This window comes from Cucurbita pepo, chromosome LG11, assembly GCF_002806865.2.
Source record: "Cucurbita pepo subsp. pepo cultivar mu-cu-16 chromosome LG11, ASM280686v2, whole genome shotgun sequence".
Classification (NCBI taxonomy): Eukaryota; Viridiplantae; Streptophyta; class Magnoliopsida; order Cucurbitales; family Cucurbitaceae; genus Cucurbita; species Cucurbita pepo.
The window spans coordinates 3,133,028-3,157,033 of NC_036648.1; the positions used below are offsets into that span (position 1 = coordinate 3,133,028).

The 24,006-nt window shown below is 34.4% G+C and overlaps 1 protein-coding gene across 6 annotated transcripts; it reads right to left on the bottom strand.

Annotated features, from left to right (window-relative positions):
• Window positions 1–6,850: 6,850 nt before the first annotated feature.
• LOC111805123 (helicase and polymerase-containing protein TEBICHI) lies at window positions 6,851–23,895 on the bottom strand. Of its 6 annotated transcripts, none has more exons than XM_023690027.1 (27): window positions 23,769–23,895; window positions 22,803–23,239; window positions 22,505–22,709; window positions 21,509–22,396; window positions 21,232–21,296; window positions 19,743–19,848; window positions 19,429–19,629; window positions 18,928–19,128; window positions 17,757–17,918; window positions 17,438–17,677; window positions 17,148–17,360; window positions 16,605–16,955; window positions 16,271–16,423; window positions 14,609–14,827; window positions 14,111–14,329; window positions 13,919–14,036; window positions 11,937–13,051; window positions 11,583–11,780; window positions 11,179–11,438; window positions 10,553–10,742; window positions 10,371–10,460; window positions 9,265–9,617; window positions 8,594–8,702; window positions 8,353–8,487; window positions 8,142–8,238; window positions 7,918–8,052; window positions 6,851–7,767 (listed from the first exon to the last, which is right to left on the bottom strand). In XM_023690027.1, the coding sequence occupies exons 1-26, from the start codon at window positions 23,802–23,804 to the stop codon at window positions 7,952–7,954; spliced, it is 6,462 nt and encodes a 2,153-aa protein (XP_023545795.1). In that variant the 5' UTR covers window positions 23,805–23,895; the 3' UTR covers window positions 6,851–7,767; window positions 7,918–7,951. The 6 variants fall into 6 exon arrangements, with proteins under 6 accessions (XP_023545795.1, XP_023545793.1, XP_023545794.1 ...); XM_023690025.1 differs by having other exon boundaries at window positions 6,851–7,730; window positions 22,505–22,712; XM_023690026.1 differs by having other exon boundaries at window positions 6,851–7,733; window positions 22,505–22,712.
• Between the last annotated feature and the right edge of the window lie 111 nt (window positions 23,896–24,006).

The window sequence follows — 24,006 nt, forward strand, 5'->3', positions numbered from 1 at the left end:
TTTTATTTAAAAAATTATTTGACAAAATATTTTTTTCCAACAAAATTTCCATTTAAAAACTTCTTATTTTTATAAATAAATAAAATAAAACAATATTTTGACAACCATTTTTATTTATAATTTTTAAACTATAAATTTACCTAAATAAAATCTCTTTTTTTATATAAATTTACACAAACTAGAGAGCAAAAGTGATTTTTTTTATTACATTCAATATTTTAAAAAATACAAGATAAATAATAAATGTGGTCATGAACAGTGGCATTAATTAATTAATGATATTAATCTCCTTCTACTAAATTAATATATTTATTTTATCTCAATATCAATAAATATATATATATATATATTAGTCAAGATAAGATAGGCTAAATTAATAAAAATTCTATTAACTCTATACTTTCGGTAAAATATTAAACTTCGAAAACTAACTTTAATTAAAAAAAATTAAAAAAATACATTTATTGCTATCTAAATAGAGACTCGTTAACATTCAAAAGCAACGTGGGAGATAAATTTAATTTATATAATTATCAAATTAAAAAAATATATTTCAAAAAAATGAAATATTATTATAATATTATACAAAATCTAAAAATTCCACCAATAAAATATTAGAAAAATAAAAGTGTTAAATAATAATTAATTTAATATATTGTGTTTTTTTCACAAATTTTTAAAGTTAAAAGCCTACTCCAAATTAGAGGGAATAGGGTTGTAGCCTTCCTAGACTAGGGATCCAAAAACCTTCAAAATAAATAAATAAATAAATAAATTTAATATATTTTATTTTGTTTTTTAAAATAGAGAGTTTGGGACCCAAAAGTTGTTGGCTTATTTAACAACATTTTCAGTCCCTCTCCATGGGAACTAAGATGGTTACCTAAGCCTAAAAGCCTACCCTATACCCTAAGAAAAAAAAGTGTTTTATTTTTTAATTTTAAATAAATATTAAGATGGGCCCAAGGTTGGTGGCAAAGCCCAATGGGCTTTTCTGAGCACGCTCGCTTGCCCGGCACTCGAAAACAGGGCCTACATATGTGGGCCTCCATTTGTCCCTAGGAACGCATTTAATTAAAATATAACTATTTCAAAAGTATAATAATTCCTTTTTTTTTCTCATCTTTTTGTAGCACTTCTATCCAAATTAAATAAATAAAATAATAAATAAATAAATAAATAATCATATTATAATAATTGTATTTGCCTACTTTACCTAATAAACATAATTGATGTCGGATAACTTTATGTTACAATATTCAGGAAGTTCTAACCGCACTTGAAAAATTTGTATATATATAATCATTTTCTGTCCATTTGTATTTTTTTGTCACGTAAATTTTAATTTTAATTGAGTTTGAATGATTTTTAGGTCAGAAAATTCCCGATAGACTTTTTACACTTAGATGAATTTTTTATTCTATTTTAGTCGACTATACAATTTGTAATTTTATTGGAATATTTTTATCGTTTTTTCTTCAATTAAATGATGCTAATATGATTAGTGGGGGCCATTAATTTATTTAGGTGGTGGATTAATGATGATTAAGGATATATGTGAGATCTTATTATAAGGTTTGTTTAATTAAAAACTATATAATAAAATGGATTTGATATCAAAATGCCAAAATCAAAACAATTATAAATAATTAAGAACTATTAATGATAGGCTTGCAACAACTAAGTCAAAACATACATGCCCCCATTTAATCTCTTTTATTATTATTTTTTTTTTAAATTATTTAATTATTTTCATGTTTTGATACATTAACTCGAGAAAAATAATGACCAAATCTTACCTTCATAACATTTATTTTATTTTTAGAACGAGCATACAGTTAAGATATCTACCTTTTTACATTGAGTGTGGCTGTCGACTCGAGGGTCAAATTCTCATCCTTTTTACCTTACATGCTCGTTTGTAAAACAATTAGGTCTAACTTGAAGTTATGGCTCTCGAATATCTCCATTTAGGGTTAAATTCTCATCCTCTTTGCCTTACGTGCTCGTTTGTAAGACAATTAGGTCTAACTTGAATTTATGGCTTTCGAGTACCTCCATCTGGGTCGAATTCTCATCCTCTTTACCATACATGCTCGTTTGTAAAACAATTAGGTCTAACTTGGATTTATGGCTCTCGAGTATCTCCATCTAGGAACAAATTCTCATCCTCTTTACTGTACATGCTCGTTTCTAAGACAATTAGGTCTAACTTTGAATTTATGGCTCTCGAGTACCTCCATCTAGGTCTAACTTAAAACGGTTTTTTAAAACTTATAAAGTCATTTCAAACCATCACTGTTTAGCATACGTGGTTTATATAAAATTGGTGACTTGGATTATTGAATTATCAATTTAATATCTAATTTAATTAATTAATTATGTTTAAAGCTTATTAATTTAACATCCAATAAGTCATAAATGGATGTTTATAAGTGAATTAATGGAACGTTTTCCCTAGGGTTGCATGATTAATATATAATGTGGTGCTAAACGACAAATTGTTGTTAGCCTATCCCCTTCGAGCATTATTTCACTTTTATATATTGCTTTTTAGTTCATTCATAAAATAAATAAATAAAATAATAATAATAATAAGTTAAAATTTAAATGAATTGATGCAATTATAAGATTAAATTATGATAGTTATAGGTTTAATTAGATGGATTAAGAGTATAATTATCCAAGAAAAAATTAGGATGACGTGGATATGTTTTTTTTTTTTTTTTTAACGAAATAAAAAGTGATATTGGTGTTATTTGTTGGGGTTGACATTTGAATTTTAATTATCGGCATAATTATTATATTTTGATTTGACGTTAATTATTGAATAAATAAAGTAATTATGGAATTGTCCCATAAAATATATTATTAAATGAAACTATATATTATACCGTTAAAATGTACTATATTTAGATATGATATTAAACAAAGTCAATGTACCATAATGAATCAAAGTGGGACCTAAGTAAATAGAATTAATTCTAACACCAAACCCGTAACACTTTCGGAAGAAGTACTTAGCAAGTCTCGAACTTTATTTATTTATTTTTATTTTAGAATTGAAATAAATTAAAATTCTGAACTCTCGATGTGAGGTTTTGTGGAGATCCGTCTCGAATAAGGTGAGAAATCGTCGTTTAAATGGGAAATGAGAGAGAGAGAGTAGAAAGAGATTTCTTTCTGTGAACTAAATAGAGTTGAGAACGGAGATTCCCGTTCCCGTTCTACACCTCAACCCCACCCCAATCTCTTGCCTCGTCTGCTTCCTTGCTCTGTTGACTCTTTATTCTCTTCATCTTCTAGGAGATAAGGTATTTTTTCGGAACGAGCAAATCATAATGATTGTTGGCTCGATTCGAATTAGGATTCAGAATCCGAATTCGGCACCTGATGACCTCAATATTTCCTTATGTCCTCTACAACATGGTCAAATTACTTCTTATTTCTAAGATTGAAGACTATTCTTACAGACCAACAGAAGTCTTTCTAGCATGTTTTGTCATCGCATCTTAGGAAAATTCCTAGGACATGTACCTTCCTTTTCGGTGGCTCAATCGTAGGAACTTCAAAATTAAATATGCTTTACTTGATGTCACAGTCATGCATGTCCAAGACGTGTTGTCAATGGTTGCATGACAGATATCCTGGTCTTGCTTGTCCAGGACGTGTTGTCCATGGTTGCATGCCCATTCCAAACCCATTTTACATGCTTTCATCCTAGATAGGTCTTTACCATTCCATCTTTGGTCAGTATGAGGGTGTATGACCGTTCACCAAAATTGTGTCTACACCTGCAAGGGCTAAAATGCTCCACAATGTACTATAAGGGATATGACTAGTTGTCAACTTCTCCCTACCGACAGTTATATGCAGTAAACCGTTGTTGTTGTCTCTTGCTTACATTCCCATATAACACAAATTTCAATTTCTCAAATCTTCCTTTCAAAACTCTGTTTCAAAATCTCTCTGCCCCCGTTTTCTAAAACTGAACAATTCTATGTTGGGTGATCTCGTACGAGGTTTCTTAGGATGTATGTGAGTAATGACAAAACATGTTGGAAGAACTCGTGTTAGTTGTGAGGATAGTGATACAAATCCTGGACATGAGCCGTTACATATAGATACTTATACATTTGAATCGGTAATTATAATTAAAATGTTACACGTGTGAAAAAGACAAACGTGAAGGTGGTTCAAAGATTTAAAAGTAATTATAATTAACTTGGTAATGAAGCGATTAGAAAATGGGTTTGTTTTAATCATATGGCTTTGCTTCTTAGTGCTAATCATTTAGTTCTTAATTCTATTTTAGTCGCTACACGTTTAAGTCTGCTCTATTTTATAGCCATCGTTTAGGTTTAAAAAATTTAATCTGTTAATGACGTAGTTTTGAGTATGTGTGTGCGTTACTATGTTACCACGAGCATGATATTGAACTAAAGATACTAAATTACTCGAGTAAAGACAAGGTCGAGCCGAATGACTTGGCTAATGTAGAGGTAAGTTGGTTGTGTTACAGATGATTGAACATGCACACGCAAACAGCGTGTGTGGTCGAACAAGCTTGAATTCCACACAAGTGAAAGCACATGTATTAGCTTTCTTAAAAATAAAGTTTCGATCTTTCATTATTACATATGTTTTTTGCATAAAAAAGAGACAATCGTCCTCGTCCTTCCATATAAAATGTGTCGAGAGTTTGAAGTTGAAATTTCAAATAAATTGAAAAGAGAGCTTTTTAATAGCCCTTTTGAGCATCATTTTATATTCCCATAAAAAAGACAAAAATAATTATAAATTTTAATTTTTTTTTTTCATTCTTAAATCTTTTATATTTATTTAATTCGATATTTTCTTATATAGTATTTACTTTTATTTACTTATAAAATAAATAACGAATCTCTTCATATTTTTTTTAAAAAATAATGTTTATTTTAGGTATTTGTCACATATTAATTATTATAATATTTTGAAACATATCTCAATTTTTATTAAATTTATAAACGAAAATTAATAAATACCGTAAAAGTTTTCGCTAGCTAATTTAAATATATATCACTAAAAAATAAAAAAATAAAATTTAAATTTAAAAGAGTAAGAATAAAATTTCAAATTATCAATGAAAATCCTAAAAAAATATATATTATTTTAATAATAATAATAATTATTATTATTATTATAGAATCACTTTCTCTTCACTCTCACCAATATTAATATATTTGGCCTAAGGATAAAGTATGTATTAAAATAAAATATAATTTTCCTCAGCTCCTTTGATTAATTTAAAATTTCAAAGGAGAGCTTCCAAGCATATTAATTTAAATTAGTGTATTATTCACTTACCATAAAGTTTGATTAGACATTCGTGCGTATATATAATAAATAATGATAATAATTTCATGCTTAAAGAGCATTTTTACAAGCCCCTTTTGCCCCTTCTTTTGTTAGAATAATCAAACTTTATAATATACGATTATACAATAAAGTTTACACCATATTAAATATATCATGAGAATCTTCCCAAAAAAAAGATATATTAATATATATTTGATATATAATATAGTTTCAGCGATATGGTCGGATATTTTTATTCAAAAATGCTGCTCATAGATTTAAAGGTTAAATATAGTATCACCTCAAATAATTTGTCATTTTTTTATTCCATTTTTAATCATTTTAAAAAATATATATATTATCCTTCTCTTTAAAGTCTTGTCCAATCAAGTATTTACTGTTAGAAAATGTTTTATTTAATAACTAAACACCAATTTTATTATATTATTAAAAAAATGGTTTAAAATGGCATTTGAAAAAAATTATGAATTTTTATATTTATAATTTGATATCAAAATTTACCATATTTTTCATCAATATTTTTATAAAATTTATACTGGGATCTTGAAATTTCTATTGATATGGACTTTTATTTTGTGCAGAAACCCTAAAGATTATATATATTTTGAGTTCAATATTTATAAATCTAAGGATCGAGTCATTGGGCTATATTTAAATTGAACAATAATTTGATGTATTAAGCTTAATTAAGATAAAAATATTAATAATGAACTTTTAAATGAATGTAACCAAATACATATCTCAAAAATCTGTTCTATAATAATAAAATAAAATAAAAAATGAAAAAAAGGACATGATTTCAATATTATAATTTCAATTTTCAAATATAAATTGCAAGGTTTTATTTCATATTATAATTGTAACTTAAATCCAGATAGAGCAAAAGGCCCAGAAAAATGAAGGGCGAAGAAGGATGGTTATTGGGCCTTCTTTTGCTCTACGTATCAGCCACGCAGCCTAAATTTAATTAGATTACTAAATTTGGAAAATGATCAAATCTTTTAAATCTTGCCTATAAAGATGGTCACTCACTCACAAGAGGCATGTATTTCTTTTGAACTCGATTCTTTTAGGTCTGGATTTTCGGACGTCTCGAGTGAATGCTTCCCGACCTTCTATCGAGTACCCAATTTGACTCCGTTTTTTCCTCTTTTCGGATGGTAAATATTTCTCAGAACATGGAGTGTGAATCAAACNAACTATCGAAATTGAATTATACATCCTTTAGGCGAAAACCATTCCCAGGGTGTGACAGGCAGCCGCAACTTACGCCTCGACAGGACGATGCTCTAACCAATTAAAAAAATCAGGAAAACAAATATTTCTATTATCAAGTTGATGGTTCGATCCATGTTCTAGCAATTGAGCTAAAAAAACCTCAAACAATGGAGTTACACCCGCGCCTCCCTTCTATATTATTATTTATCGTACATAATAATAACATTTTACTGGCAAAACAAAGCAATACAGTTGGAAATGAACAAAGGGAAGGTGCATTAATAGCTCAATGATTAACAAAAAGGCACATTACAAGAATGAGATGTTATTAAATAATTGAAAAAGAACACTATGAATATGTACAATTTGAAACAAAAGAAAAAAGGAAGAGAACTCAAAGGGGGGCAGAGAGAGACAAGCATTGGAGTTCACTGAAAAAACTCATCTCCAAATGCAACAGCGAAACGTTCCCATTTTGAATTTATAAGTTTATGGAAATGGTGGCAAACTGCATTACCTTGGCAAACAAGGATGCCAAAAATTTGGCAGCAACAACATGAGAATGACTGACTGAGCAGGTACTGGAAATGGTAAAAGTGAACCGTTCAAATCGAAATGTTCGACTTGGATCGCTTTGCTCAATGAAATGAAGTATCAAATGAGGAACCAAATGCGGCTGTTTCTTGGAAAGATAGATATGTGTACCTTAAAAAGTATGGTGCCCCCGGGTTCTTGCTGTCACTCTATAGCAGCTCCTCTTTGCGTATGTTGTTTGCATAATTCTTACCGCTGTGTGGAGAGGATATTACCAATACAGTCTCAAATGGGCAAGATATCATTAGAAGATGGTAGGAACAATGCTTCTTCCCTCGACCCACAATCAACTCAAGTAACTCAGAAGCTGAAAGATGACTTCAAGGAAAGGCAACAGCGGCAGAAGAACGATGTGAGGTGTTAACTCGATCGTGTGTCGAAGGCAGACCATCCATTTACTTAGCAACCATACAACAGATTTTTCAGTGAATTGATCGGTTGATTTGGTGGCTGCTGACTAAAAAGAAACTGTGGATGAAGCATTGGATAAAAGGTCTCAGAATCATGGCAAGCACTTTTCCTTCTTGAGACCAGGTCTTCTACTGCTTCCACAAAGCATTCTGCTGGAGAAACTGAAAGCCTTCAAGTTCAATCAGACTAAGAACATTTTCAGTCCAACAAGAAAAAAAGAATCATTAATTTGAACCAAGAAACCAAGAGAAAAGTTCTATCAGATGATATAATTAATGTTCAATTCTGGTGAATTTGCTGGAATAGATGAATTTTATATGGTTATAACAAACAGACCTTGGTCCATTTATCTGGAAATTCCTTTGCGTGGTCAAGATCCAGTTACAAGATCATCAATCTTGAAGTGATCAAGCAAGAATGGCTCCAAAGAACCCCATGTTCGTCCAACTTTCAGTTTGACTTGCAAAGGAACTGAAAAGAATCACATTTAAAGATCTTGTGATAAACATTTTGAATGCAGAAAAAGGAGAAATGCAAGGGCGGCTACATATTTATTTTACCCAGAAGGGAGGCAGCATTTTCCATGCTCTTCTGTAACAAAGTTGCTGCCTCCTTAACGACGGAAGGGTCCACTTCCAGCACTAACTCATCATGCACCTGAGTAAAAATCTTCGCAATTACTGAAACTGATTCTACATGAAGTGGAATAGCAGTAACGAACATGGCAACTGAAAAAGTTAAGTAGTTTGAAAATGGAAACTGCATATGAACCTGTAATACAATTCGACAATGACCCCTCAGTATATTATTGTTAGCTGCAGGTGACTCTGTAAGATCTGGAGCGTCGGATCTGATTACGGAGTAAAGGTTGATCATAGCCACTTTGATTATGTCAGCCGCTGAACCCTAGTAAAAAGCAAAACTAGTAGCACATAAATGCAGAATCCTTTTTAAATCAAGCCACCCCAGAACAGAATAATAGTAATCACACGAGAAATGGCGGTAGAAATACCTGGCAAATTGAATTCACAGCTTGTCTCTGTGCTTTTGATTTTTCTTTGCTATTGGTAGAGTTAATTTTTGACAAGAAGCGTCTTCTTCCTTTAAGAGTTTGAACATACCTGAAATAAAGAGTAATATAAAATATGGTGCACAAAAGCGAGAGGAAATCGAGAGCAAGTGTACATGTTTCAGTATACACTCTCATGTACAAATTTACAAGTACATAAGTTGAGGATCCATTTACAGGCAACCGAAGTCCACCGCTAGCACATATTGTCCTCTTTGAGCTTTCTCTTCTGGACTTCCCCTCAAATTTTTAAAACGCGTCTGCTAGGGAGAGGTTTCACACTTCTCCAACCGATGTGGGATCTCACAATCCACCCCCCTGGAGCCCAGCGTCCTCGCTGACACTCATTCATCTCTCCAATCGATGTAGGACCCCCCAATTTTATAACAGTCCATGCCCACTGATGACAGATATTGTCCTATTTAGGCTTTTCCTTCTAAGCTTCCCCTCAAGGTTTTAAAACACATTTGCTAGGGAGAGGCTTCTATACCCTTATAAAGAGTGCTTCTCTCCAACCGATATGGGATCTCACAGGCAACCTCCTAGTATTTAGAATGAGCACTTATCTAAACAAATGAAAATAGAAAAACACCAAAGAGAACAATAAGATTTACCCCTTCTGACGGCAAAATGCAACTGCCTCATGAAGCCAGGAAGCCACGCCAGGGAAAGAACTTTTGAAGCTTTGAATTTTCTCCACAGCCTCATCTCTGCTACATTCCAGTTGTAATGCAAGTGATTTGGCGCCCATTCCATAAAGGATTCCATATACCAACCTTTTGGTCTGATCTCGCTCATGAGATCCAATAGAGTCTTCTGTCTTCCCTGTCCATCTAGCAGCAATCATGGTAAACACATCTCCATGAGGCTTGCTGAGAAGTTCAATCAGTGAGGGGTCTTTTGAAAGATGTGCCATCAGCCGCAACTCTATCTGAGAATAATCTGCCGATAAGAGCAGCCAATTTTCCTACAATGTATATTAAAATTCTTACTCAACCAAGGTTGCACAGAGAATAGAGGACCTTTAATTCACAATCATCACTATTTCATGCACAAACATTAAGTAAATTGTATTTTGTACATTATTCATAATTTAACCAGGTTGGGCTAGTAGCTAATAGGCAAAATGGTATGCAAAATATCATGGACCACGAAGACCATTTTATATCATTATTACAAGATTAAAACCAAGTACGGTTTTTAAGGAGTAAATTATGATAAATACATTTTGCTCATAGAAAGACCGATGGGACACTTTCATACAAAATTGCCAGACCCCAAATTGCAATCGTAAAGTAAACATTGAAGCAATCTTATCCTCAATGTCATATTTCTATAAAATACTTTTCCATCTTCTTATAGATCATAGATCTATTCAGAACGATACAAAACTAAAAAGGACTAAGCGACAAACTCAAAAGACACCCACTTAGAAGGAAACTGGGTCGTGTATCTGTCCACACTCAGGATTATCAAAAGTGTTGGACAGAAAAAAGTGAACAAGGATTCTTGGTATAGTTTCTTGTTACAGAATGCTATGTATAATGTATGTGAAGCATGGCCCCCCAAAAAGAACCATAATGCTCAAGAAGAGTTTTTTTTTTTTTTTTTAGAGAGAAACAACAAAATTCATTGATGAATAAAATAAAAAAGGAGACAAAACTCCCATCCACCATAAATGCTTAAGAAGAGGTTAGTAAACAGAATTTAACGGAAATACCTGAGTAGAGACGAAAAAATCACGAGCATTAATTTTACAATGATCAACATCATCTTCATTCACTTTGAAATCTACCGCATGCTCAACACACTGCACTCCAAGAATTAATCCAAACTTCAGCATGTGGTTTCATTTTTAATTTCATCAACAATACATGGAAAGGAGGAATAAAGACCCCATACCTGAAGGTTAGGCTCCTCCATGGAAAGCCGACCAGTTGCTGTGGATGTTTGGAGCCAATGTCCATGTAGCGTGTATTTCTGTGTCCTCGCAGAGAGCTTGGCTAGTGAGCAAATGGATCCCAAAGTACAGTTAAAAAGCTTCGCCAATGTCCGGTGCTCTTTAATGACTGGAACAATAGGGTGTTCGTTCCTGAAATATAAGATCTGTATCAAATGCTTGGCAAACTAGACACAAGAGGATGGCAGCTAGCCTATAAAAGAGGATGTTCAACTTTGCGGGATATGGTAAAAAATTACTAGTTGAAATGAGGAAAGAAATCCGATGGAACCCACAATTCAAGGACCTGGAATTCAGAATTCGAATGCTAAGCCTAGAGCCTCTTATGTTGTATTGTTAAGGGGAAGTCATATTTGAAGGCACAACAATATTGGAGGTCTCTTCCTGTTAGCTTAGAGTTAGAAGGAAAAACGGAGAGGTTGAACAACATCAAAGTTTATTGTTCTATATCAGTAGATAATCAGAGCTTACTTCTGTGCAAAACAATGATAGCAACCATAACTTGCATCCAGGAATTTATTATCAATTTCACATGCAAGCATAAAAATTATAAGAATCAATTTAGTACCTCAGCAAGTCCAAACATTGCTTGTCAGTACTTGGATGTTGTTTGCCTTTGTTGAACCTCTCTGGAATAGAGAGCTTCAAATGTCCATATAGAACATTAGCAATATCTGCTGCTGCGTACAGAGAGAAGGTCATGCCAGCTAGCCTATAAGCTTCCTTCTCAAGGCATCTGAGTTTTTTCCCCAGTAAATTACGGGCCCGAATGCATCCCTCCATGTCAACACCTATACCCCAGGTTTCCATATCAGCAAGAATACTTACCTACAAAAATTTCAATGGTTAAACAAGTTCTGTCTAAACCCACTAACAGCTTCTGTCTCAAATTTTTATTGGCATTTGAAGAATCAACTCTTAATGTCATCTTCCCTTCAGGAAAATGCCCACAAAACAAAAAACAAGATTTACCAATGGAATCTCTATTTTGTTGAGAGCTTCCAAGAGCTCTTCAGAAATTATTAACTTCCAGAGAACGGAACATAGAGCTCGTGTCTGTGCAGCACGCCGACAGCAACCATTATGGGCTACTCTTCTCATCTGATTCCTCCATTGGCCACTTCGGTTAGCAGCAGCAGCAGCTTCACTAGATAATCTTTTCTTGACTTCCTATTTCGTCACCATTACAATTTCAATTGAAGATTAAAGATCATCAAATATTAGACAATTCATCATGTTGTAATCTTGATTGAAAAATGATAGACACCAAAAGGAAAATTTTATTTTTCAGTTATGTTTTTGCTTTAGTTGATTTGATTGTCATACCTTCTCTAGGTTAGGGGTTGAATTTCTCTCGTCATCTGGCCAAAGAATCCAAGCTACAATGCACATATCAATTCCATTGCTGATGTGAACACTGGATAGCAGTAGGTATGAACCGTCTACAAGTTTATGATCCATATTACGTCGAGCAGAATTCAATAAACCCAATTTCTGGATGGAAACTCCTGGACATTTAAGTACCTGAATCTGAACTTTCAAATTCCATGCGAACTTTCTGACATTCTCTTTCACAAAAATTTCATTGATCTTTTTCCATCTCTTTTCTACAATCTCAAACCAATGTTCATATTGCGAAACATCTAACTGGTCACCAGGTGTGCTGTCATCCGGATAAAAACCTTTTCCAGTCTTGGGCCACAACAAATCCTTTGGGAGGTTCAAATAATAGACCGGAGAATTTTCCCAACAGATTGCTATTCCATGTAATTCAAACGGGACAACAGAGTTCACTTCAGATCGTTTGGTGTAATAGAGATCAAAATAAAATTCTTGGGTAGCATCCCACAAGTCCAAGAAAGATTCAAATCCGCCAGATGTACTAACTGCATGGATAGGACCTTTCATAGAAAGACCGTCTCTTTTGGGAGGATGCAAAACTTTAATACTACACTGTTCCCTCTGAGAATCTTTATCATTAATTTTTTCCACTTGATTAGCGATTGCAACATCTACCTTTCCTGCATAGTCAACAACACTGTTTGCCTCCTGGATTGCTGACCCTTCAACCTTCACCATTGCATTTTCAACAGCAAAAGTGGGCCGTTTTGCTTCAACAGAAATTGCTCCTGTTTCACTCAGGTTCTTTCCACCTATTTTTTCAGAACTGGAAGTTCCTCCAACACAAGACTTAGTTGTGCTAACAACTCTGTTAAAAGTATCAATTTCAGAGGGAACAATTGCAGCCACTTGTGCTCTTATATTTCCAACTGCACTTGCTGACAAGGGACGAGAAATTTGTGGCACAATAAACCCCAATGATTTAAAAGCCGAGAATGCTGCAATCCTTGCCTCTTCAGCTTTGTCCAGGACAACTTTACGAGCACCAAGCTTAATCTTCCTTGCTATTCCAACATGCATCCGTTTTTGTGCTGTACTCTCTATACAGTCAACTTCAATATTAAAATTTTGGAGGTGGAGGAAGATAACATTTATAACAGTAACCAAAAATCATTTAATCTCCAAGAATAAAGTCATTTGAATCTGAAAATAAAGGAAAAGTAAGAGAATAGAGAAGGAATTCACACTACGCAATCCTAATGACTCAACAAATAATCACTACAACTAAGTGTGAAATCATTAGAGTATCAAGTGCGCATATTTAAGTACAGTTCATGGAGCTAATTGTTACTTGATCGATTGCTGCTTAAACTGTTGTTTTGGATAAGGTGGACTTTTTTCACATTTGGTGGGTGAAGAATGTAAAATATCTAGCTTGTGAGCTTACCTTATGTATTACATGGAGTTCTCTCAGGTCATGTAACTCCCCATATCTTCATGTTTGCTATATAATCTTTTTATTCAGTATACTTCTGTGTTCTATCAGAAAAAAATAATGGTTGTTTTGCAGCATGTGTTGAAGACAGCATATTACCAAGATCATGTCATAACTAATTAGTAATGGGTTGAGAACAACTATGACTAAACCCAAGTTCATAGACAGGAAGGCTGGTGTACTGTAACTAGGAGTTAATTTGTAATTTTGATTTGCGTTTGTTTTCATTGTTGATCTTGGTTTGTTGTTCCGTTAGTTTACTTGGTAGGTTAATATCTTCAATAAATAGAAGGTCAATCAGAATACTCTCCTTGATACTAGATTGCCTCATACAGTCATTACGCCCTCCCATTGAAATCAACAACAAAATTTGAACAAACTCCTTGGGTGAGAAAATTGCGTCATATCAAGAATAATTTTACCTGCTAACCAGAATCAGCACAAACAAATAATAGTGTCTCGTTAAGCTCACCTTCTGCAGTCCATGATGCAGACTCAAAAAGAGCTTTAACTATTTCAGCATCAGAGGCTTCTGCAATTGCTAAAGGTGTCCGCAAACCAGCTTTGTAGAATGCTCTGGCACGAGAACCCTGGAAACAAATTGCTTGAAGTAAATAACATTACACTGCTGGTGACAAGAAAATTCAAAGGAACAGAAAAATACCTTAACAAATGGAATACTAGTAAGTTCTACAATCTCTGCTCTAACTCCAAATGATACACGATTTTGGAACTTGGCTACCAAACCTTCCAGATCATGCCATCCAAGTCTCTCACAAAATACGGAGACCATAGATGCAAACCTTCCGGCACTCTCTTGTAATGCTTGAACCATCCCTCTAGCAACTTTAAAGGCTTCACAAACTTCAGGAATGGGAGTTTCCTTCAGAACCAGCACGAATTAAATTAGGTGGAAATCTTTCAAAAACTGTTCAATTACTGGGCTAAATTGAAAGATGAATAACCAAAGCGAAGGAATGTAATTTATTGGCTCAGCTGTTGAGATGAAGAACAAATAAAAGATTGTTATTGTTTCTGTATATATAGGTGATTTAGAAAAGAGGTATTCGTGTTTTTTATTTTTATAATGTAGGGAACAGCAAAGCATTAAAGTTACCAATCATGTAGATATAAATGCAAGATTAACTGCACGTCCACACACCTGAACAAGTCTTGACAAGATGAGAGCCACATAAAACCGTTTACACACTCGAATAGTTTGCTCCTCTGAAGGTCTGTCACCATACATACACCCATGTTCATCACGCTTTGTACGTAAACCCTTGACACCATTTCGTGATAAGTTTGCACGTCGAACTGGTGCACCATGTGCCATATGCATCAAAAATGGTTCTGTAACTCCAACTCGATTCCCAACAGACTGCATTTCATTTCACATAATTATTAGAAGAGAAGTATAAAGTAAAATATGAGGAAGAGAGTTCAACAAACTTGCATGAGGAGATTTTTTATTTCTTTGCAACTGATGGTTCTTGCAAAGCTTCTTTCAATTGGTTAATAGTTCTTGGAAAGCTTCTTTCAATTGGTTGTTTTACAATGGATTTTAAAAGGTTTTTGTTGGTTGGTGGTCAGTTCTTGGTTTTCTTTGGAAGATTTGAAGATGCTATCGGGTTCTCAGCGTTTGGTGGAGGCCTTATTTATAGTTTCATCATTCATTTGCAAGCTCTTTAAGTCATTTAATTGAAATTTGGGGAAAGTTTTTTGTTCTTTAAAGGTTTGTTTATTTTCATGGCTAATCTTTATTTGGTTGTATTTGCTGTAAGTACTATTTATTTTTCACTCCCTTTGAGAGTTTGTATTCCTGGAACATTTATTCCTTTCCATTATATCAATAAGAAGTTGTTTCTAGTTTTAAAAAATAGTAAAGAAGAATTTTGAAATTTTCAACACTCTAAGTTGGGCAACCAAAAAGTGAGATCTCAAGAGGTCTGACAGACTACAGAGGTAAGTAGTACATGTAGTTTCACATGCAGATAAGGGTTAATAAACTATTAACTGGGGAGAGACAGGAGTCTGCGGGCATGTAAATTAGCAAAACATAACAGAAAGAGAGAGAGCGAGAGCAGTATCCAAGTGGAATTTTGCAGCAGAATCCTCCTAAATTGAATTTCTTTTGGCTGTTGACCATTGAAGTTTCGTAGCCAATGCTTACCAAGGGGAAGCAACACAGGTAGTATTAGAGCAGTTCCATCTACGAGGGAATAATTGCATTAAAAGAAAATGGAAAACAGATTGGAAGCAGTGGAAGAAAAGTTGGCAGAGTTCACTGTTGGCGAAAGAAATTTCACGTGTGAACAATCATCTATTCAATAGCAAAGCACTTGGCAACTCTACCGAAAGGAATGAAGGACGCGTTACAAAAGAAAGAATTTAAGAGAGATGGAAGTGGGGAAAGCGTTAATAGAGCTAAAATAGGCACCAGAGAGAGTAATTAAATTTGAATCTAATTTTAGTATTTATTTTTGTAGGACACTAAACGTCACTTGGTCTAAAATGAGATATTTAAGGGGAGAACAAATCTTCTCTCATTGCCAGGAAACAAAATCTAACATCTCCAGTTGGCAAAGATAACAAAAGAAAAAAGAGATCTAAGTTTAGCACCAAACATCTAAATTTTCTGGTAGTGGTAATGTCACTGAAATGTGGCCTAAAATATTGATGTTACTTTGCATTTAATTAACTTATATCTTAGAACTTAATTGTAGAGAGGATTAAGAACCTAATCTGATCCAAAAACTAGACTCTAATTGTAAATTTCTGATGACTTGAGAGGGATCTAAACTAGCAAAGTAACCAACCTTACCTGGTCAAGAGAAGACAGGCCCATAAACCGTTCATAATATAACTCCCAATCTGGCTCAACATCAACATTGATCGGCGTGACTAGGTACACCAAATGCAGATCAGATGCAAGCACAAATCCTTCTCTGGCCCTTGAAAGATCATCCAACACAATCTAAGGAAAGATTCAAAATAAAATAATCAGTTAGAAAGCCTTCTAGTCCACTTAATTACCATTTGGGCTACATAGTAATTGACTGATAGAATCAAATGAAAACTTAACAGTAAATGGTAATTTTGTAACACGTGTATTCACGATAGGAACTGGTGGTGGAATTATAGGAGAGATTTATTACTAGTGATTCTTCTGGACTAAGAGAGCTTCCAAATGATGCACGTCCAAGAGGCGTGGTACTATACAACTCGGTATCTCCGTTCCATTCAAGAAATTTTCCATGGCATAACCACCGAAGAGATTCCTGTGCTGATTTAACCACGTCTTGAAATGGTTTTGTAGAATTCAGAAGAGTACACCTTACATATCGGTGAATATCAGTAGCAGTTTGAACAATCCCACCAGCCACAACTTCTAAAATTGCATGAGTCATTCCATTCTTATCTTCAGACAAACATGATTGCAGTGGTGGACAGCTCTCATTAAGAAGTTCATTAATTCTCTTAATCTCTTCTGGTCTGCAGATGAGTACCTGCTCAGATGGAAATGAAGAAAAATGTCAGGAAAAAAGAAAATGGTCCGTCATAGTGAAAGAATAAGGAAAATGTTTCAATACAACGAATAAAAAAAGAAGAGGTAGGGTAGAGTAGGTCGGTTGATACAATACGTTCATAAATCAGCATATCAATAGAAACTGGCGCTTCAGTTAAGAATGAATACTTACACTTTCCCCCTTGGTATCAATACCAGTCCGGCCAGCCCGACCAGCCATCTGCTTATACCTTGTACCATCAATAAAGTCTCGTCCAATCCTGGGTTGTCGGAAAATGACCCTTCGAGCTGGCAGGTTAACTCCAGCAGCTAAGGTAGATGTAGCAGTTAAAACACGCAAAAGACCCTTGCGGTAGCATGTTTCAACAATTTCCCTTTCCTCTACCTATTGAAAAATAATGAGTAATTAAAGGATGATCAACAATACGATGTAATTGTAGGTACAAGAGATGATGAATATACAGTAAGGCCAGCATGGTGGTAGGCAACGCCAGATGGAAAGGTTTCCTCTAATATAGGATCCAGCCCAGCAGGACATCTTCGCAGCGCATCGATTGCCGAAGAAATGTCTGCAAACTCACTGTTCTCATTGTGAAGTTTGACAGAAAACTTCTTGAGGAATTTTGCCACATGTTTTGCTGTTGATTCACATCCTTTCCGACTACAGCAAAAGATCAATACTGAGTGACCCTCGTCAACTACCTAAAATACAGTTTAAAAATTAATTATTGAATATAAATTTAGGAACAAGTACTACTGAACAAATCAAAAGAAAACATACCTCATTACATAATTCTACAATGTGATCTGGATCCTTACCGCCGAGATTAGCTGTTTTTGAGATTGTTCTAACAATGTCCAAACTTTTATTATAAATGGTATTCCCAACTTTAATGTACTCCTCTAGAGGAACAGGTCGAAAATCAGTATGGTACAAGGCTGCCTGCATGCAAATTTTCAAAGTAACAATGGAGTAGTCTGACATATAAGATGCAAGAGCCAAGCCTTTAGATTTTTCACAAGGTATAACTGTTGCAGTCAATCCCCAAACCACTTAAGAACTGAAATTTTGTATATAAATTGTAAAGTGTTTCTTGTAGTAAAATTTGAAAATATTTTATTTGGGAAAAAAAAAAGTGATAGATGTACCTAAACTTTAGAGATTGTATCACTTCAAATCCCATTAATAACTGAGTCAACTAAAACTCTAAATCAATTTAGATTCTCTATTAGGATTTTATTATAAAACTATTAATGCATAATTTTCACACATGTACAAGACTTCTTGAAATGCAAGGATTAATACGAGTGGGTTTTCACCCTCTCTTCTTCCTTAAGGTTTCTCTACTTATTTAGGAAGAAATATGCGAATGTATCTTTCCCTTGCTAATCTCTCTATAGTCTACATCATATACCATCTCCCACAGGGTTCTTTCTACATCCATACTTGTACTTGTTAACTTTTCTCAATAAATTTTTCTCCTACTATCTCTCTTCTAAATACACTCTTTTGCCAATCTCTCTTTTTAATCATTTTCTCCCTCTGGCTTCATTCAATAATTGATGCAAATATTTTCTCACTAACTTATCGAACACATTTTCTCTTATATCATTTTTTTTAATTGCATCCCTTTTAGCCATTTCTCATTTTTTTTAAAGGAAAAAATATAACTCATATTAATCAATCAAAAAGAACTTCAAAGATAAAAAATAATTTTAAATTATTAATACCAAACAATAAAATAAAATTTTCGGTTCTTGTAATAGAAGCATTTTTTAATCAAAAGCACTCGCAGACACATCACAAAAGGTCACGTGATATTTCTCATTTGAACAACCAGCATCTACACGAGTCTAAACAACAGCAAAAACAATACTCGTGCATGTTTCCTCTACAATAATCATATTTCATATTAGCTTTTTTCTAATAAAAGGGTTACTATTTCACTAACCTGAAGCCAATCTGCAACAGCTGCCACGTTTGGCATGGTTGCACTCATGCCAACTATTTGAATACCATGAGCAGGGTCTGACTTACCACTGCTTGTCCCAGAACTCTCACCACTGCTAGAATCTGAATTACCTTCACCACCAGCATAACGAAGTTTTGTCAACAATAGTTCCAAAAGATAACCCCTCGTCTGATCCCCAACCTATCAACAAAACAAGAGTCATCCAGGTGAATGCCCTGAGTGGAAAGGTATAGCTTAACTACAAATTGGTCTCTTAAAGAAAGTTGGAAAGTCATGTACCCATGAAATATTGAGCTAGCAGGCTAGCATATCGATAATCACTTACTTACAGGCCATATAGTAAGAAGAAAAATATTAAAAAATCCACCAAAGGAATTGCCACAGGCATGCTATACATAAGAACAGTCTTCCTCTATTTCTGTTCCACATACCAAATTTTTCATCGAGAATTTGTAATTTCATATTGATTTTCTTAGTTACCATGTGCAATTCATCTATCACAATAATTCCAATTTCTGACAAACGACCCTCTTCCAACAATCTGTTTATCAAAGAGTTTGCCTTCTCAATTGTGCAAACAGCCACTGAAGTATCCTTGGGAAGCGTTCCACCACCTTGATTTCCATAATAACTACGCACATGCTTATCCAGAGGTTCAAGAAGAACATCAAGATGCGCGGCCTAGAACAATTAGAAATTGCAAATAAAACATTTAGTTATCAAATTTAAGAATAAAAATATTGACAGAATCATTTTATCTGCATAGTTTATTGAATTTGAACGTCATAGATCACCTTTTCTACACAAATTGATACATATGGAAGTACAAGAAGTGCCATCTTTCCAGTTGAAATTACCCGCCTTAACATTAAAATCTCAGCAACAAAACTTTTTCCAGCACTGCAGAAGATACAGACAAATTAAGAAACACATAGGGTAAGATCAGAAGTATTGTTGTTAGCATTTGTTATTATAAGTATTTTAATTATAATTACCTTATCATAAAAATGTGTGTATAATGATTTTCTTGATGAGAAACCGAACTTTCATTCAGAAAAGTGAAAGAACAACAAAGTAAACTAGATAAAAAGAAAGGTTTAACAATAGGTAGGCAGCCAAAAAGGCATTAGAGTGGGCTGAGGCTTACACATACTCCCAAGATGATGCAGCTCACTGCCGAGTTCTTTAAAACTACTTATGATAAAGTAACCAAAAATAATTTCAAACTAACAGAGTGAACTCATATCTCCACAACAGAGAATCCAACTCCTTTGCCGCGCACTTACAAAGAACATATCGTTAACGACTCATGTAAGGGAAACTTGTTTACAAATAACTTTATGCTTTTATTCTAAAACTTCTTTTAAAAATGAAATTGAATGGCTTGTAAGTGTTGAGATTATAAGCACTTGAACTTACCATATACAAGCCAATAGTTTACAAATGAAAACTACTTGAATTGTTTCTAAAAACAAAAGGTTCGCATACATAAATTAAATAAAACAAGAGAATAAAGAACATTTACACAATTTAATAAAAATTTAAAGATTAATTTTATGATTAATTCAATTTTTAAAAAAATCAACAACCGAATTTTGTGGAGGAGAATGGAAGTGACATACATTGTTAACGATTCAAATGAAGGATACTCCTACAAGATTGTCTATTCTTTGAAACTCAAAAGAAGATATCGAAATGAGTAGTGCTCCAAACCCTTTACACCCTAAAGGACCATCTAATTCCTCCAAACCCAAAAATTCAAAGAAGCTAACTTGCTACGAAAGCATCCCTTTCCACACAAGGGGAGACGTGGAAGAGCCTCCTTCCATCATTAGCTTGCAATCCCTACTAAGTATAAATCATCCCAAAAGAGCACCCAAAAAAAAAAAAAAAAAAAAAAACTAAACTAAATGAGTTATGCTTATGCAAAATATTTTCACTGAACATTTGTTTTAAAAAATTTAATATATATATATATTCCAAAATAACTGCCAAAAAGCAAATAATTTCTATGCAAAATGAAACTGTGTAATGCAGCTGAAAAATATAAGCTTCCTTTTGTCTATTAGTAAGGTATATAGGTTGGGAAAAACTCCAAAACTAAGGTTTCAAAAAGCTTACCTTAGAAATTATATCGGTTATGAAAATGACACCCCTACAAGATCCTTAAACTACAAGCTAGCCTGCAATAGCTATTCTGCCATTGTTGGATACTATAAATTTTTTAATCAAAATAATAACACACTCTATTAAAAGGAAAAAGTCAACGCTAAATTACAATACCTGGTAGATGCACAATAAACAAGATTTCTTCTCTGCAAGACACCATCTACATTAAGACATTCAACCTGTAAAAGTGAAGCAGAATTAAAAGTAATGCTACCAATATACAGACATACAGCAAAAAGTACCATCTATAACAATGTACTATTTTCATAGAGTCCACTAAAAACAAACAAAAGTTTGAGGTATAAAATGATAAACTTTATGGAGTCCAAAACAAACATCTTTATACACTTGCGAAGGAAGCACTATAAATTTTTTTAATACTTTACACTACCTGCCAAGGATGCAGTTTTGTGATTCCTTTCTCTTTATAAATGCTGCAAATTTCACGAGGCAGCCAGTAACTTAGATCCAGCCAATCTTTATGTCTTATTGAACTTGAAGGTGTCATTCCCTCTTTAAAATCCTGAACAGTAGAAGTCCTAAGTTCATGAACCACTGTGTCTGATGTGATACTATCAGAGGGACTAAATATATTTAATTTCGCTTCAGTCACTATTGGAACAGACGAAGTTACTTTCGTTTCATGTATCTTCTCTTTTGTAAGAGAATCTCTGTCACAGATCTTTTCATCATGCTTTGGTGGACTGTCATGAGTTGTATAACGACAATCAGACTGCTCATTAAGTTCATATGCATGAACTTTAGATTCATTTGAAGCACAAGAAGGTGATGTACTTTCAACCAAGTTTTTATCATCAGCCGAGAAGTCAAAATGCTTAACAGGAAGTGAAGACACTTCTCTATTTAACTCTTTCAAATCACTCCTCAGTGAAACTATGGAAGCACCAGGTTCCCCAAGCCGGACTCCACCACTACCTCCACCAAACTGTCCTTTTAACCTTTTCTGAGTGGGTTCCCCTGGTATTAGGAGTTTCTTCGTATTACTCTGGCCCTCTGCAGGATTAGATCCTTCAGCATCGTAACTGGTAAGGTCAATGCTAGGAGCACATAAACCATCTGCAAACACAATTGCTTCTTTCCAAAAAGCTTCTCCAGGAGAAAATGACGAGCTTCCAGACTTGGGCGTCTCACGAAAACATGCATTGGCGGTCGACAAGCCTGGTGTTCTGCATTCAGTCAAACAATAAGGTGATATAGGTGCTTTATTGCATTTCTGCAGGCATGCCTTAAGCGCAACAGGATGGTGATTGTCAGTATCCTGCCATAATAGACATACAGAGAAAGGATATCAGATTTTTCAAATAAATATATAAGTCCATAAAAGAAGGCTGAATCACAACTTTGCAGAAGAAGCCAAAAAATATACCCCAGTTTCTACCAAAAAATTGGACTGCTTGTTTCCATCACTCAATGCACTTGAGGAATCGGTTTCACCTTTGGCATTTGATGGACCCGCCATCAAATGCAACTTCTTCGGTAATTTAGCCTCTCCCTCTAGTAGAGATGGACTGGAGTGCCTCTTAAAAGTTACTTTTTGCTCTACTGGCGAACTAACAGTCGTCTGTAGTTCACTGCTACAAATAGGGCCATAACATTATACTATTAGTTGAACATTAAAAACGAAAAAGACTTTGTTATTTTAACGAACTAGAGTTTACATATACCTGCAGTACAGAGACAAGAAATCAGCTGCAAACTGTTTAAGCTCTGGTTTCTCCATGCACGGTGTGACACCCCAGTCACTTGCCATAGATTTGACTGCTGAACTTCTGGTCTCGTATGAGTCTTCCAGAGTTCTTTTCTTGATTCCTTCAGTTGCTTCAGAAGTGTGTCCTCTCGACAAAGTGGGTTCTTCATGTTCATTTCTAGAGGAGCTATTAATTTTCAACAATAGGTTTCGCTTTACTGGGTCTTGCCCAGACAAGTTTTCCCGAACTGAATGTGATGGGTTATCGTTGCCAAGGTCCTGTGAGGTCACCAGGTAATTGTCCAACGTACCTTTGGTACCAGGCGACCCTTCAAGTGACCTTTTTCCATCCTTGTCGTAACTCCCTGACTTCAGACTGGGAGTAAGAGGTTTCCTTTTCTTTGAAGCATAAAACTGTACGCAGTAGAGGAACCCCATTCGCATAAGAATCACTTAGATGTCACCCATCAATTAAAATTCAAATAAAATGATAGGCCCAAATGATCAAATTAATATGTTCAGAAACACAGATAGTATCACATCCCATCAATAATCGACAACAAGTTTGCAATCGACCTCTAATCAATCTAAATTGAAAACAAAAATTAGTAAATAGAACCGTCTTGGTCCTCTTATTAATTTTCTCAGAAGCCAAGTAGATATTTCCCCTATTCATAGATCCAAGGCACAAACATATCGCAGTATAATCCTCCCCGTGCCTTTTCCCCAGTAGAAAACCAGAAAACAACGAATACAGGAAGGAGGAAAGGAATGACCAAAAAGATTTCCTCTGAATCATCGAGAAGAACATGCACATCCATTCTTTGCCACAAAGATTCGACATGCTTTTGAGAAACATTACGAAATAGTCAAATGAAATTCGTGTTCGTGAGTACTTCTAGCCTCTAGGGTATTTTCTATACAGATTGAAGTGGAAGAATACCTGGTCGATGCGCGAAGGAGGAGAGCCGGACGCCATTCATGAGCAATCGAGAAAACCTTGGCGAAATTCCAGCTATGATCTAGACAGCGTCTCCGCGCCAAAAAAAAAGACGGAATTCGAATGAAGTTTTAAAATTCTCGGGCGTGCCGCCAAAGCCGATGTGCGAACTGTTAAATAACGCACAGTGCAGCAATGGTAAAACTTTAGCCGGCAGGGAGGTTGCTGCAGTTAATTAACT

What these genes read in the sequence shown, in the direction of transcription:
- LOC111805123 (XM_023690025.1), bottom strand. Translation starts at nt 23,804, where the DNA reads ATGGCGTCCGGCTCTCCTCCTTCGCGCATCGACCAG. An exon ending in TGCATCATGGACTGCAGAAG is followed by an intron (nt 13,052 to 13,918) that starts GTGAGCTTAACG and finishes TTGACTGTATAG; the next exon opens with AGAGTACAGCACAAAAACGG. An exon ending in ATTGTCGAATTGTATTACAG is followed by an intron (nt 8,239 to 8,352) that starts GTTCATATGCAG and finishes ATTTTTACTCAG; the next exon opens with GTGCATGATGAGTTAGTGCT.